Source organism: Polychytrium aggregatum (assembly GCF_025602895.1).
Source record: "Polychytrium aggregatum strain JEL109 chromosome Unknown BJ171scaffold_3, whole genome shotgun sequence".
In the NCBI taxonomy this organism is placed as follows: Eukaryota; Fungi; Chytridiomycota; class Chytridiomycetes; order Polychytriales; genus Polychytrium; species Polychytrium aggregatum.
In genome coordinates, this window is record NW_026516205.1 from 694,129 (window position 1) to 707,014 (window position 12,886).

General features: G+C 57.2%; 5 protein-coding genes across 5 annotated transcripts; 4 read left to right on the forward strand and 1 right to left on the reverse strand.

Annotated features, from left to right (window-relative positions):
• Positions 1-10: 10 nt before the first annotated feature.
• Positions 11-1,613, reverse strand: BJ171DRAFT_487975 (AAA domain-containing protein). Its single transcript, XM_053109334.1, has 2 exons — positions 1,023-1,613; positions 11-601 (listed from the first exon to the last, which is right to left on the reverse strand). The coding sequence occupies exons 1-2, from the start codon at positions 1,543-1,545 to the stop codon at positions 507-509; spliced, it is 618 nt and encodes a 205-aa protein (XP_052971042.1). The 5' UTR covers positions 1,546-1,613; the 3' UTR covers positions 11-506.
• Positions 1,614-2,063: 450 nt separating this feature from the next.
• On the forward strand, positions 2,064-3,187 carry BJ171DRAFT_487978 (Endonuclease/exonuclease/phosphatase). Its single transcript, XM_053109335.1, has one exon. The coding sequence runs from the start codon at positions 2,188-2,190 to the stop codon at positions 3,091-3,093; it is 906 nt and encodes a 301-aa protein (XP_052971043.1). The 5' UTR covers positions 2,064-2,187; the 3' UTR covers positions 3,094-3,187.
• A 104-nt stretch (positions 3,188-3,291) lies between these two features.
• Positions 3,292-6,523, forward strand: BJ171DRAFT_487981 (uncharacterized protein). Its single transcript, XM_053109336.1, has 12 exons — positions 3,292-3,439; positions 3,645-3,726; positions 3,861-3,955; positions 4,063-4,242; positions 4,368-4,540; positions 4,633-4,901; positions 5,019-5,211; positions 5,354-5,556; positions 5,645-5,714; positions 5,873-6,016; positions 6,139-6,172; positions 6,269-6,523. Exons 1-12 carry the CDS (start codon positions 3,340-3,342, stop codon positions 6,367-6,369), a joined length of 1,644 nt encoding a protein of 547 aa, XP_052971044.1. The 5' UTR covers positions 3,292-3,339; the 3' UTR covers positions 6,370-6,523.
• A 166-nt stretch (positions 6,524-6,689) lies between these two features.
• Positions 6,690-9,491, forward strand: BJ171DRAFT_487987 (uncharacterized protein). The gene is made up of 5 exons (XM_053109337.1): positions 6,690-6,847; positions 7,002-7,308; positions 7,583-8,133; positions 8,302-8,479; positions 8,579-9,491. The coding sequence occupies exons 1-5, from the start codon at positions 6,786-6,788 to the stop codon at positions 9,242-9,244; spliced, it is 1,764 nt and encodes a 587-aa protein (XP_052971045.1). The 5' UTR covers positions 6,690-6,785; the 3' UTR covers positions 9,245-9,491.
• A 299-nt stretch (positions 9,492-9,790) lies between these two features.
• BJ171DRAFT_595399 (uncharacterized protein) lies at positions 9,791-12,854 on the forward strand. The gene is made up of 6 exons (XM_053114603.1): positions 9,791-9,913; positions 9,999-10,380; positions 10,499-10,705; positions 10,824-11,917; positions 12,134-12,308; positions 12,413-12,854. The coding sequence occupies exons 1-6, from the start codon at positions 9,843-9,845 to the stop codon at positions 12,791-12,793; spliced, it is 2,310 nt and encodes a 769-aa protein (XP_052971046.1). The 5' UTR covers positions 9,791-9,842; the 3' UTR covers positions 12,794-12,854.
• The last annotated feature ends 32 nt before the right edge of the window (positions 12,855-12,886 follow it).

Genomic DNA, 12,886 nt, shown 5'->3' on the forward strand with positions numbered 1-12,886 from the left:
TATTTGGAGTGCCGACGGTGATGAGGACTGAAGGGATATATTCAGAGTCGTGCTACGGGGAAGAGAGTACAATCTGAATGTATATGGGAGGGACGCTGCGCCATTAGGATGGCGTTGACACATCATTCCCGTTGCCAGAGAGAGACGTCGCCGAGTTATAAAATTGTACTCGGCCGAGCTCATCTACATGTCGCATTCATAGGGTGCCGACTGGGCTCTTGCCCTTCACGACCCAAAAGCCCAGCATCGCGGCAGCGACACCGGCAACCCCGACAAGCGGCCAGAACATGCTTCTGTGGTGGACAACCGGCAGACGGCGCGGATGATCTTGAGATGTTGCTGGATTTGGCGCCGACGCATCGATGGCGGTGTGGAAGAGCGGTCCGATCGCAGCGACGAGGGGTGGAGCACAGATGCAAGGACAGAATCAGAGGACGGCAAGCAGGTCGGGAGCGATCGGGGTCACTGAGGAAATCAAGGGGACTGAAAGGGATCCACGACTAAAATCACACAGGGACCGCTGACGAGGCCGGGAGTTTGGGTCGCCGAGGCTGAGAGAATGCTGCCAAGCGCTTCGGTACTGATACAGTGGCTGTGTATCCTAGGGGAGTTGGCGGCGAGCGACATTGAAGAGCGAACGATGTCGGCGTTTGCAGGGATTTGAAATGAGAGTGGCATTCGTCGAGTTGAGGGGGAGTTGAGGCCGTCGAGTCGAGTCAGGTCCAGTCGAGTCCAGCGGTCAGTAACGAGAGGCAGAGGATTCGCCGATTAGATGGCCTTGCAGTTTGAGCGCAAATGTGAGCATGTCGACAATGGCCGCAAAACGCATAGGGGATGAACATCCTCGGCTCCTCGGCTCCTCGGCTCCTCGAACTGCATGGCACATCGGCTCTTCGACTCTTCGGCACCTCGACGCCTCGACTGCACAGCCCTGCCTGCTGCTTGACCACGAGCGGCTTCTGGAAACAGCGTATTCAATCAACGGAAAGGGGACGCAGGCGGCAAGATGCAGGGTGCCCTACCTGGGCTGGGCCCGGACCGAGGTTGGGCTGGACGGGGTGCCGGAGCTGGCCGTCTCGACTTTAGGATGGCATCGATCTCAAAGTCGCTTTCCCAGCGCTCGAGCATGCGGGCGATCGCCTCGACCGAGACACCGTGCGAGTTCTTGCGGGCCATCTGGTCCACGTCCCGACGAAGCCACCACTCTGTCTGAGGCTCCTTGATCTCGACGGCGTAGTTGAACTGCAGGGCCAGCTGCACATAGGGGCGGGCCTCCCACTTTTGCGTGTGGGTGTTGTCGATGATGACCAGCGGTACTTGGCGCTGGAGAGCATCCAGAGCCCTGCTCTGGTTCCACTGGTGCGCCTGGCCGAGCAGCGACGGGTCGAAGTCATACTCGTGGGTATGCGGATCGACGAAATAGTCGTCGGTCGAGAGCACGACACTGCGAGGATGGTTGGCGGCGATGGCCTGGGCCAGCGTCGACTTGCCCGAGCCGGGGCAGCCGCGCATAACGACCAGGACGTTGCTGGGGCTTTCGGACATCCGGCACAAGAGGGCGAGCAGCAGAGGAAAGGGCAGAGCGGTCGGGAGGGGAGCAGATGGGCGATGGACGAAGAAGATATTGCCGAGGCACAAAAAAAGCGGCCGGTGGCGCTGCCGGCTGGGCCGCCTCTGCCACCGGCCGATGGAAGATGATGATCGGCGAGATACGAGACGTGAACGGTGATATGATGATCTGATGATATGATGACATGATGATATAGTGATATAGTGATATAGTGATATAGTGATATAGTGATATAGTGATATAGTGATATAGTGATATAGTGATATAGTGATATAGTGATATAGTGATATAGTGATATCATAGTAGATTGATCTATACAACCAGGGTGTTCTTTGGTCCAGCGACAATGTAACCCATTGCTTTTCAACAGTCCTTGCTCTTTCCACCGCCAAGGCCTTTGCATATCGTCCCCAGACGAACGTTGCATTCTTGACCCTGTTCAGGAGAAAGCCGACCACTTCCCATTCAGTTTTTGACAGCGTCGTCTGGACGGCCGCCTGGGACCAGGGAACTTGGCACCCTGGCTCGAATACTGCTGTCCTGACGACTTCGCCACCGCTCCCACTCTGTTCCAACTCTCTCCTCATCATACCATCCACTCTCGCACGGCCGTCGTGATGAGGGTCGATCTCCTCCAGTATATCCCGCCTGTCGGCAGCAGCGCTTTGGCCGAGGGCCTGTGGGTCCCGGTGATCAAGGCCGACTCGCCTCCGCCCGTCTCTGCCGGCCCAACATCCCTCCGGATTGCCTCGCTCAATGTCTGGTTCGACCGGTACCAGTGCGAGACCCGATGGAACAGGAGCCTCGAGACGCTCGCCGCACTCGAGCCCGATGTCATTTGTCTGCAAGAATGCACCCTGGAGCTGACCGAGCTGTGTGTCAAGTCGTCCCAGGCTATCCAGGACCACTACTTGATCACCGACTTGACTACCTTTGACGGCTGCTGGTACGGGCTTATGGTCCTCGTGCGCAAGAAAAGCACCGTTGCGGTCCGCTCGGCCGAGTCTCTCAAGTTCCATGCTGGGCGCCTGTCTCGGGGACTCTTGATAGGGCATCTTGAGGTTGGTGGGATGGCAGTGTCGATAGCCACTAGCCATCTCGAGTCCTATCCGCAAGATTTGCCCTTCCGCCTCCAGCAGCTCGAGCAGGCCACCCAGGCCCTAGCAGACTCTTCGTCTGCACTCACCATCCTGTGCGGTGACTTCAACATCCCAAAGGCCACCAACGAAGAGGAGTCGCTCTTCATCCACCGCCTGGGCTGGACCGACGCATACACCAGCTTTCACCAACTGAGTCTCTCGGACGACGGCGGTCTGACCTTTGGGGACTGGACGCCCAAGAGCTGCTCGCAGTGGCCCGGCGCAAGACTCGACCGGGTCGTCTACCGGACCGGCGATGGTGTCGGTGCTGCCGTGAAGTCCTATGCGCTGTTCGGCAGCGAGCCCATTCAGGGCGATGGCGAGGCCTTCTTTGCCTCAGACCATCTCGGTATCGTTGTCGATATGGAGTGTAGGTCCGAGTGAGAGGGAGCCACTGGTCCATATCGCAGACATGGCAGACGGCCATTGTGATGAGCGCAGAAGCCGGACCCGTATCAATACATTGGTGTTCTGTCCAGTTTGGAGCACAGCACCGAGATCGGTGCCGAGACAATGCTCAAGTCCAGGGCCTCGTGTCATTCGCACAAGCCAAAGATTTTCGATCTTTGCCTTCCAGCGGCATCTCTGTCGTCCATCATCTCCACCACCAACCACTGCTGCCTATAATCCATGTCGAGCAAGCCTGCAGCCCGTCTCCAGCTGGCCGAGCTGGTTCTGATGGCAGCCCCGCTGGCGGCGCTCACCACCTCGTCGCCACCCCGACTGGCCCGTCGGTATCAGCACCAAGCCCGATTGCAATCCGCCGGCGTGCCTCCGCTGGCGATGTGCCGTTGCCCAATATCACCACTGCGAGTGGCATCGGAGGATGGCCTGCATCAGAGGATGGCTACATCGAGTTCCTCCAGAAATACACGCCATCCGATCTTGACGGCCGCTGACTGATGCCGAGGCCTGCTCCTTCTCCGATCTCATAGGATCAGGTCTGCTCTTGCTGGCCGTCCTACTGCTGCAACGCAAGGAGTGTCTTCCACTCTCGGTCGGGTCGAGTGCATTTCGGTGAGTTTGCATCGTCCGGCGCCATGCACTAGTCATGTACTCTCGGCCAGCGCATCAAGAACGAATACCATCCAATGCCGGTCTCACTAGCAAGCCCGATCCACCGGCCATCGCTCATCCGGTTTGTAATTCAGACCCAGCATCGGCCAGGGGCTTCCGCTCCTGCTATTGATTCCAACTGTCGCCGAAGCAGTTCATCAGGACGCCGCATCGACAGTGCTCAATCCAGGCAAGTACAACTCGGTCCGCCAACAGCCTGCTTCCGAGACGATCGCCGCATTCGAGGAGCCACTCGAGATCTCATATCTACTGTGCATGGGCACTTGCCTGCACCAGAGTACGCTGATGTTTTGTCGCTGATGGCATATGCGATTGCGGCGCTGCAACTCGCCAACGTTGCTATCGTTCGGTGGGCCGCGTCCTCCAAGGACTGTTTCTCTGGATTGGCTCCCAGTCTGGTAGTTGCGCTCTTGCTGGTGCTCGTTGGCAAACAGAGCACCGATCTTGGCGGCCAAGGTAACAGATTCGTCTCTGGAGCGATGATTTTGGGGTCTCGGCAGCGCTAACGAGCATCATTGCTGTTCGCATCCATGCACCCTGTCTCGTTGGTTCACACACTCTGACAACCCTGTCTGGCACAGCTCCTACTCCTTTGCTGCTCCTTGCCGCCCTTTGGGCCGTGCTTGGATCGCAAGCGTCGCTGTACTTTGTCTGCTCGGCATTTGCCCGGAGCTTCACCCTTGGCGAATGCGCTGTGGTAGGATCTTGGTGGACCCTGCTGTCCTTTGATGCTGCCGCAAGAACTATCTATAAGGCAAGTTCAGTTCCATCGTTCAGTACGAGACCCGGCAGGACACTTATTCCACACCAAGCGCTGACATGCGCTGTCTATTGCCGAACCAACAGCTCGGCGCTCTATCTTCGGCATCGTACCTGGGAATCTCAAGCCCGCACTACGTCTACCACCAAGCACTGCTGCTCGGCATGGCTGCTATCGGATTGGTGCTCTATCCACTCCTGTCGGCAATCAAGAAACAAGCAAAGCGACACATCGGGGGTCATGGCTCAAACAGCCGTTTGGGGGCGGCCTTCTACGTCCTGGCACTCTCTGTCATCGCTGTCATTATTGCCCCATGGTGCGATTTGTTCCTGGGCCGATTTGGATCCATATTCTGGTAAGTTGCAGATCACCCATATTACTGAAGACCGGTATGGCAGCGATCCCATCAACCTGCCTCGAGCATCGGTTGACCTGCATCGGGCAAACTCTGACGTCTCTGCTGTGCTTCCAGGATTATGCAGTTCGTGCTTGCCCCAAGAATCGCTGGCATCTGCTGCTACTTTGCGACCTTGATTCTCGCGGCAGTGTGGTTTGCCTCGCTGCGACTTGCCAAAGGATCGCCGACATCGGCCCAACTCAACATGCGACGCAAGTTTTACCATGCGTTGGCCATCCTCCTGTTCGTTCCCGGGTATCTGCTCGAGGTAATCGTGCGATTGTCTGTCGGCTCTCCCGCAGCAGCTGCTCGTTGCTCATGGCTTGACCTGACCGGGGCCTCTGCGGGGTTGCTTGTAGGTCGGCACTGCTCACATCGACATGGCTCTTGCCTTTGCCAAACGGCCCTAGCCTGTGTTTATGCACATTGCCTTCTCGGTTGCCTTGAGTGGCACCTTCTTTGTCGAGTACCTCCGGTATTTTCGAGTCTGGCCGTGGGGCCATGCCATCGAGCTGTTCCTGCGGCATTTTATCGACTCGCGCGATGCTGGACCGGCTGTCCTGGCACACATCTATCTTCTTGTTGGATGCGCTGTGCCTGTGTGGCTCAATAGGTTGGTACTGTCGACGAATAGGGCTTTCGGTGGACCAGCCGTCTGGGATCGCTCTTACCTGAGACTGCATCTGATTTACTCTCTCTAGCCTTGCTATGGATCGGAAACTGGCTCTCGGCCTTGGCGGAATGCTGACGATCGGCGTCGGCGACTCCATGGTAAGGGCTGGTTTGCGTCCGGGATGCATGGGGGCGCTTGTGGGAGCCAGATAGGCCGTGCTACTTTTGTTTCGAAAGTGGTTTCTCTGCTGTGGCGATCGGCTTGCATGCTTGGCTTATGCGTCCAATCCTCTTGTGCTTCGTTTGCATTGCCCCAGGCATCGATCGTTGGGAAGCGCTTTGGCAGACACCGATGGCCGGGCACGAAAAAGACCATGGAGGGCACGGCGGCATATATTGTCAGTGTCTTGGTGGTCTATCAAGCAGTTTCGATGCTCCTGGCTCCCGAAGATCGCATCCCGGTAAGCTTGCTGGCCATGCAGTCCGCGGTCTGGTTGGAGAAGCAGCCATCGATTCAGCCCCACATCTGAATGGCTATCTTTTGATATCGGCGGGACGGGACGGGACACACACCTATATCAAGATATTTGGACTCGCTGTCTCGACCTTAACGGGAGGTATGTACCCTGGCGGAAGATGAGCTCGGGTGGGCTACATCCAGAACACGGCTTTGTGCGTGCTGACCAACCCGATCACCATACACTTGCTTCCAGCGATGCTCGAGGCCGTCTCGGATCAAAACGACAACATTATGATCCCGGCGTACACGTTCTGCTGGCAGGCCTACTTTGCCGTCCACAGCCAGTCGCTATGATTCCCAGTGTCGGTGGGGCGTATCTGCATTGATTTGGGTCGAGAACTAGGCCAGTCCGCCGTGTTAGCAAAAGGACCCAAAAATCGGTGAAACTTTGAGGCAAATTTTCGGTCTGTTTGTGCATCATGAAAGTACCTGTGCAATCCAACTGCTGGAGTTGTATCTTGGAGCGACCGTCTCGCCACACAGGCTTGGGTCGCAGATCCGGTGTGTGTGGTGCACGATTTCAGGCAGCCGAGCACCACACACACACACATCACGAGAACCACACGTGATCGAAAGCACACCGAGAGACTGCCGAGAGCACACCGAGAGCGAGGCGCCAGCCCCGGTTTTGGTTTCCCTTGGCCGATCGTTGCTCCTGAAATCAATGCCTTGCCTGCGATAACCCCGCTCTCCGGACACACTTGCCATCGATGAGCAAAGATACCAGGAGACCAGCCTTGATATTCACCAGCGCTGAACTGTGGCCGCTCGGGTATGCGCTCCGCTGTGCCTTCCTGGATCTGCAGACTCAGCATTGTTTTGGGAGATGGGCTTGGAAGGCCGACCGCTCGCCACCATAGCTCCTTCCGCCCCGGCCTTGCCCATACCGATAACGTGCAGCGGACTGTCTTCCTTCCGTGATTTAGAGAGCCTGAGCGGCCTATGACTGAGCATTCATACTCAAGCAGACGCAAGGATCAATATGAGCGCCTCCGGCTCCATCAGCTGTCGTTCATGGTGAATCACCATGCCAACGAGCTCAACGAGCTGCACGATCGTCTCGCCGCCGAAACAGCGGGCAACGTGTTCCGCTTTCCACCCATCCATGCTTTGAACTGCCTCCTATCTCCCGAAGAGAAAGCTCATGTCGAAGCGGAGCTGGCGAAACGGTACCCGAAGAGCGAGCAGACACACAGCCTGGACGAGTTGCTGGCTTGGAAGAACTCAATCAATGTACTGTACTGCTGCATCGTCTGCACGACAAGATCAGTTTCGCTGCTGAGTGGCTCTGCTGAGCGGCGCTGGTGCTAGCATGAGCAGATTCAAGTGTATATAAGAAGTGTGGGATGGTCAGCTGGGGTCGATGCTGTCGATGCTGTCGGTGCTGTCGATGCTGTCGATGCTGTCGATGCTGTCGATGCTGTCGGTGCTGTCGATGCTGTCAAAGAACACGCACCGCATCCAGCGACTGAACCAATCTCCTTGCCTCGATGGACACCCGCAACAGAAAATACAAAGAAATGCCGTCAACGTCCTCCGACTCGAGCAAACGAACGAGCTCCATGCCCTGCAGCTAGATCAAGTGCGGGAGAATCTCATGTTCATCGAATCCAGCAAAGAGGATGCTCCCTCCGACCCTTCTCGAGAGCCACCCAAACAGCACCACGCCCCGGAATCGCCTGAGCCGGCAGTCAAGTCTTTGCAGGGGCCATATGAGCTCACGACAGAACAGCTGCCGCTGCCCGATGAGACTACTCATCCCGAGCCTCCGCCAGTCAGATCGGACTATGTTGTTGCGGGCAGTTCTCGGTTGGACGCTCAGGGCCACCACGCCACCTTGGATGCAGATGCCACTGACACAGCTTCGAACATCAGCAACGAGGACGCTGGCGGAGCAAACTACTCCCCTCCAGTGCGCCCAACCTCAAGCACATGCCGCCCCGACAACCTGAGCCCATGGATTCATCTCGCTGGGCAGTCCAAGATTGTCGCCAGCGGCCCAAACCCCCTCGACATGAGCTTTGAGTTTGCTTGCGATCGATCTGTGCACATCAGACTGTGAGTAACAGCGAGAGTTTGTACCATATGCACAATCCCATCCTGCATGATCCTACTCCGCACAGTCTCCTTGCTGCAGCCTCGGTCCCGGGGCATACGGACATGCAGTGTATGATCCGGCTGCTTCATTCCGATTCCAGAACACTCACTTCCCTCGTTCCTACGCAGTCCGTCGAGAATCCGCATAGATGAATACCTCTCTGCCGAGACGCATCTCCAGAACTTGTCAAAGATCCTCAGGAATCCAGAAAACTTGACGATGGCGATGGTGCCCCTCAGCCCCGTCGGACAGTCGCTGCACGAGGTCCTTTTCAAATTCTCAGCCGTGGTCTATGCCAAGAAACAGGTATGCTCCGTCGGTGCTGATGCTCTCGCCACAACGGGGTTTGAGGTGTGCAGCGATACTGACATGCCGATGCCGACATACGTCTCCCGTGGTTCACAGATCTTGTTGGCACACATCGACAAAGAGCGCAAGCTGACCATTATTCCATCGAAATACGTAAACCACCAGTCGCTTGACGGATTCCACATTTACAACCGCCATCCTTGCTTCATAGCCGTCCTGGAGGGCGACCGCCAAGTGGTGCCGACCCAAACTCTAAAGTGGAGCACTACCACACTCAACAGCGTGAGGCGTGGTATCGTGTGGAAGCGAAGCTCCTCGAGCAAATCCGCAGGTTCGTCGTCCTCGAAGCCGACGATGAAAGAATCTGGTGCAGTGTCCGCCACCGGCTCGCCTCCTCGCTTGGAATCGCCTCTACAGGCGGGTGTGTCGCCAATCCATTCCGAACACCAGCAAGAGCCGACGACGGCCCAGAGCGCAACGACGGCCCAGAGCGCAACGACAACCGCTCCGCCTCTTCCCCAGCATCTCATGAACGGCATCCTGAATGCGGCGATAGAGCACGGCATCTATGTCTTTGATAATCGCATTTCCCCAACCACGGGCACGGCTGGGAATGCGACGTCGACTGGAGCCACGGCTGATGGTCTTCCTGCAAGCAACGCAGGGTCCAACCCAACCCGTGCAGCCGAAAGGCGATCCAGCAGTACACAGGATCCACTGCCCATTCCAACGGATCCACGCAAGCGGCCCAGGTTCGGTTAGGACAGCGCAATAAAAAACGGGACACCCGGATATTGAGCATTGGTGAATGTTCTCGCTCAAAACACCACACGCTGGCCATGACCGCTCAACGATGTGTTTCTGGATCTGAATCAAGGACGCTTTCTCGCTCAGATGGATACACGCAAGCGACTCGAGAAGGCCGAGTATCTTGATATCGAGTTAGTATGGAACTGTCCAGAGGGTCGAGTGGATTCATCACACAACGAGATTGCCAACCAGGACGGGAAACAACCACACGGCTTGCTCACTGGAGCCTGCAGCAGTTCGGCAGGTTTCAGACATCTGAAGCCAGAGTGACTGCTCCGTTTCTTTCTGGATCGACTGTGTCAGCACCTTCACGGCGCTCGAGCCATGTGGCATGAATATAGCCGAGGTAGCACCGAGCGACACTCCTACAATAGCCGTCCATGTTCCAAGGTGCATTGGTGAGGTGCATCCGCTTGGGCTTTCATGAAGAGCGCGCCATGGGCGTTGGGTTTCGCCTTCGTTTCTGTGCGGGGCGTTTGGGCACTTTGCACCCCAGCCACCTCTTGCTTGATCTGCGCTCGCTTCTCGTCCTCGCACCGCCAGAGCCGTCATGCAGCCCACATCCACCAGTCGACATGGAGAGCTGCTCCTTGCGAAGCATCTCGAGCTATGGCCGACCGAGTAAGCCTCCTGAACGGCAGCCCTACCATCTGGGTTCCAAGCTCCCGCTCCGTTTCGCTAACGGTCTGCATCCAACCACCACCAGCGCCCAGATCTCGGAGGCCAGGGGGCTATCGTCCGATTTTGTCTATCCACGCATGTCCGACTACACCAAACTGCATAGCTTCCGGATCGGAGTCCTCGTCCAGCACCACCAGCAGGAGATCTATCAGGCTCTTCACAGCGCACCTCAGCCCGAAAAGCGACAGCCGCCCGCCGACAGGGCCTATCTCTTTCATGCCACACAGTCGCTCGTTTCGCAGCTGGAGCGCTGCAACCTGGAGGTTCCGTACCATAGCCGCAACGGTGAGCCCACGCAAATTCTGGATCTCTCGCCTGATCGCCAGCCGCCATCGTCTGGTCTGCATACCCTACTCGAGAAATACAGAGGCGCCATCGCGGCCGATCGAGCAATGGTCGAGGCCAATGTAAGTCTATCGCCGAGCAGGGGCAGCCGAGAGGGAGCTTAGCGGCAGCATCCCTGCTTTCTCGAAGACATGCTGAAATGGGTTTCTGGCTGCGGGGTTGGACACCAACATCACACAGCGGGAGTTGGAGGAGCAATATCTGCAGCTGCGGAACCGGCAGAACGACCAGCTCCTGGATCTGCACAAGCACCAGACGGCGTCAACTATAGCCTTTGAGAGACATCTGCAGGGGCCTTCCGTTCGGACATCACGATCGACGGAACAGAAGGCCGGTGCTGGCGCTGCATCGTCAACATTGCCCCCGCGCAGGACGTCGTCTCCAACAGTAAGTGAGGCTGTATGCGGCGCTCGGGTTGTGTTCTTGGCATCGGCCGAGATGGCTTGTGACTGCAGCTGCTATGGCATCTCACACTCTGTCCAACGCCACCAAACTTCCGCTCCAGGCTTATTCGCCAAACGCGGAACGAAAGGATAACGATAGGAGTGCCCAGAGAGGCTCTGACAGCGACTCCAAACGTGATCCTCGCTCAGACTACAGGAGTGACTCTCGGCCTGAGTACAGAGGCGATTCTCGACCAGACTACAAATCTGCTTCTCGCACGGACAGCAGACACGATCCAAAAGCGGACAGCAGATACGACCCAAGAGCAGACAGCAGACACGATTCAAGACCGGAGAGCAGATACGATTCAAGAGCGGATGGTCGATACGGCTCTCGGTATGACACCAAATATGACTCGAGGGCAGACTATCGCCGCGACTCGAGGCCGGACCACCGCTATGATCCAAGATCGGACTACCGACGTGACTCTCGACCAGACCCAAAGTACGATTCGCGCCCAGATCATCGATATGAGTCCCGGCCCGACAACCGATACGAATCTCGGTCGGACTACAGACAAGACTCACGCCCTGATCACAGGCCCGATTCCAGATATGAGCCGCGCCCCGATCAAAGCTCATATCAAAAGACGGACCACAGGCCCGGCAACCGGCCTGATCCCAGATCGGAGCCCAGGACAGACCCAAAGCCTGCTCCAAAACCCGAAGCCGCCAAGCGCGATCTGAGGCAGAATACCAATGCCGGCACCGTTTCCGACCCACGTCGGCCGGCTGCTGCCGAAACCACGCCCCCTCGGCCTACCCCTGCCGAGCGCTCTAAACCAAAGGCGCCCGCGAAGACACCGGCCGAGCCCGATACTCCTGCGATGGCTGCGGCCCATGTGGCTCTCGAGACACCAGAGGCACCCGAGGCACCCGTTGATCCACCGCCAGCGCCAAACAAGACCAAGCGAATTACGATCGCCACATCGGATGACGAAGTCATCGCTACCCGCGAGATCACCGGCGAAGAGTACCAAGCCATCCTCACCAAGTTGGTCAAGTACGTCCACCACTGGCGCGAGACACTCCCACGAGAGCCTTTCGTCGACTGGGGATATCGTCTCTGTCGGTGTAACATCGAGCTCGGTCCAGAGAGCAATCGGCTTGGCTTCAAAGCTGTCATGTCTGTCAACTCTGAAGTTGATATTGAAGTGTGAGTCGATGGGCGAGTGGCTTCGGAGGAGACAGTTCTGCAAGCGCGCCACTTCCCTACTTGATGTTGGTTCTAAATTGTTGGCATCGGTTGCATATGTCGCAAATGCTCGCATCTGCCCGGGCCGTTGTTTTTGCTGCAGTCTTGCCTCCAAGCTCCACTGCACACAAACTCGGCACCCTCGGCCTCTATTAACCCTGTGACTCTATCTGATAGACCCTCTCGTCTCAAGTGCTGGGAGCAGCTGCACCTGGGGCAGTGGTGGGGACACCTGGGTCGGATGCTGCAAAACCCCAGCAACACCAAAATCCTTGTATCTCTACCTGATCGAGGCACGGGAACGGTATCGGAGAGCCAGGTCGAGACATTTGTTTCCCAAGAAGAACTGAAGGTGAGCCCGCGATCGCAGTTTCCACCTGAGCAATCCCCCCCCCTCACCAATAGACCCGATACAGACGCATCGTTCTCATCCGACCGAATGTCTTTGTGCTGCAGGTGTTCAAAGCCAATGTGAATCGTCCGGGAATCCGGTCGGTGTATCTGATCCCGATCTCGCACATCAGCTGCAGCGATGCTTCGTTTGTGCTCGTGCGGCCGCTGTTTGTCGGTATCGTTGTGAACTCGACGCAAGCCATCCCCAGCGCGGTAGACGACCGATGGACGCTGTCGCTCGAACCGCTCGAGTCGATCAATGCTCGGATTGAACATTCTATCCAAAGAACTATGGGCGAAGCCCCCCACCAGTCCGACGACCCTCTGCAGAACAGTGCGCCTGCGAATCCCGGCGCTGATGGCCACGAGGCAAACAGCTACGAGGATGCCGACCCGTTTCTGATTCCGCAAGCTGCTCCAGAGCTCCCCGCAGTTTTGAGCTGAGGCTTGCTGTTAACGATAAGTCAGTGCGTGCCACATCAATACACACGATCATGATTTCGAAACAAACGCACTGGTCCCCCTCCCTCGTCTTTC

Bases quoted from the DNA above. Each gene is read 5' to 3' on its own strand.
- BJ171DRAFT_487975 (XM_053109334.1), bottom strand. From the start codon at position 1,545: ATGTCCGAAAGCCCCAGCAACGTCCTGGTCGTTATGCGCGGCTGCCCC. The intron at 602-1,022 runs GTAGGGCACCCT...CAACTCCCCTAG, and splicing joins TCGGTCCGGGCCCAGCCCAG to GATACACAGCCACTGTATCA.
- BJ171DRAFT_487978 (XM_053109335.1), top strand. From the start codon at position 2,188: ATGAGGGTCGATCTCCTCCAGTATATCCCGCCTGTCGGCAGCAGCGCT.
- BJ171DRAFT_487981 (XM_053109336.1), top strand. From the start codon at position 3,340: ATGTCGAGCAAGCCTGCAGCCCGTCTCCAGCTGGCCGAGCTGGTTCTG. The intron at 4,541-4,632 runs GCAAGTTCAGTT...CCGAACCAACAG, and splicing joins CCGCAAGAACTATCTATAAG to CTCGGCGCTCTATCTTCGGC. The intron at 6,017-6,138 runs GTAAGCTTGCTG...ACCTATATCAAG, and splicing joins CTCCCGAAGATCGCATCCCG to ATATTTGGACTCGCTGTCTC.
- BJ171DRAFT_487987 (XM_053109337.1), top strand. From the start codon at position 6,786: ATGAGCAAAGATACCAGGAGACCAGCCTTGATATTCACCAGCGCTGAA. The intron at 6,848-7,001 runs GTATGCGCTCCG...TCCGTGATTTAG, and splicing joins GCTGAACTGTGGCCGCTCGG to AGAGCCTGAGCGGCCTATGA. The intron at 8,134-8,301 runs GTGAGTAACAGC...GTTCCTACGCAG, and splicing joins CGATCTGTGCACATCAGACT to TCCGTCGAGAATCCGCATAG.
- BJ171DRAFT_595399 (XM_053114603.1), top strand. From the start codon at position 9,843: ATGCAGCCCACATCCACCAGTCGACATGGAGAGCTGCTCCTTGCGAAG. The intron at 9,914-9,998 runs GTAAGCCTCCTG...AACCACCACCAG, and splicing joins CTCGAGCTATGGCCGACCGA to CGCCCAGATCTCGGAGGCCA. The intron at 10,381-10,498 runs GTAAGTCTATCG...AACATCACACAG, and splicing joins GAGCAATGGTCGAGGCCAAT to CGGGAGTTGGAGGAGCAATA.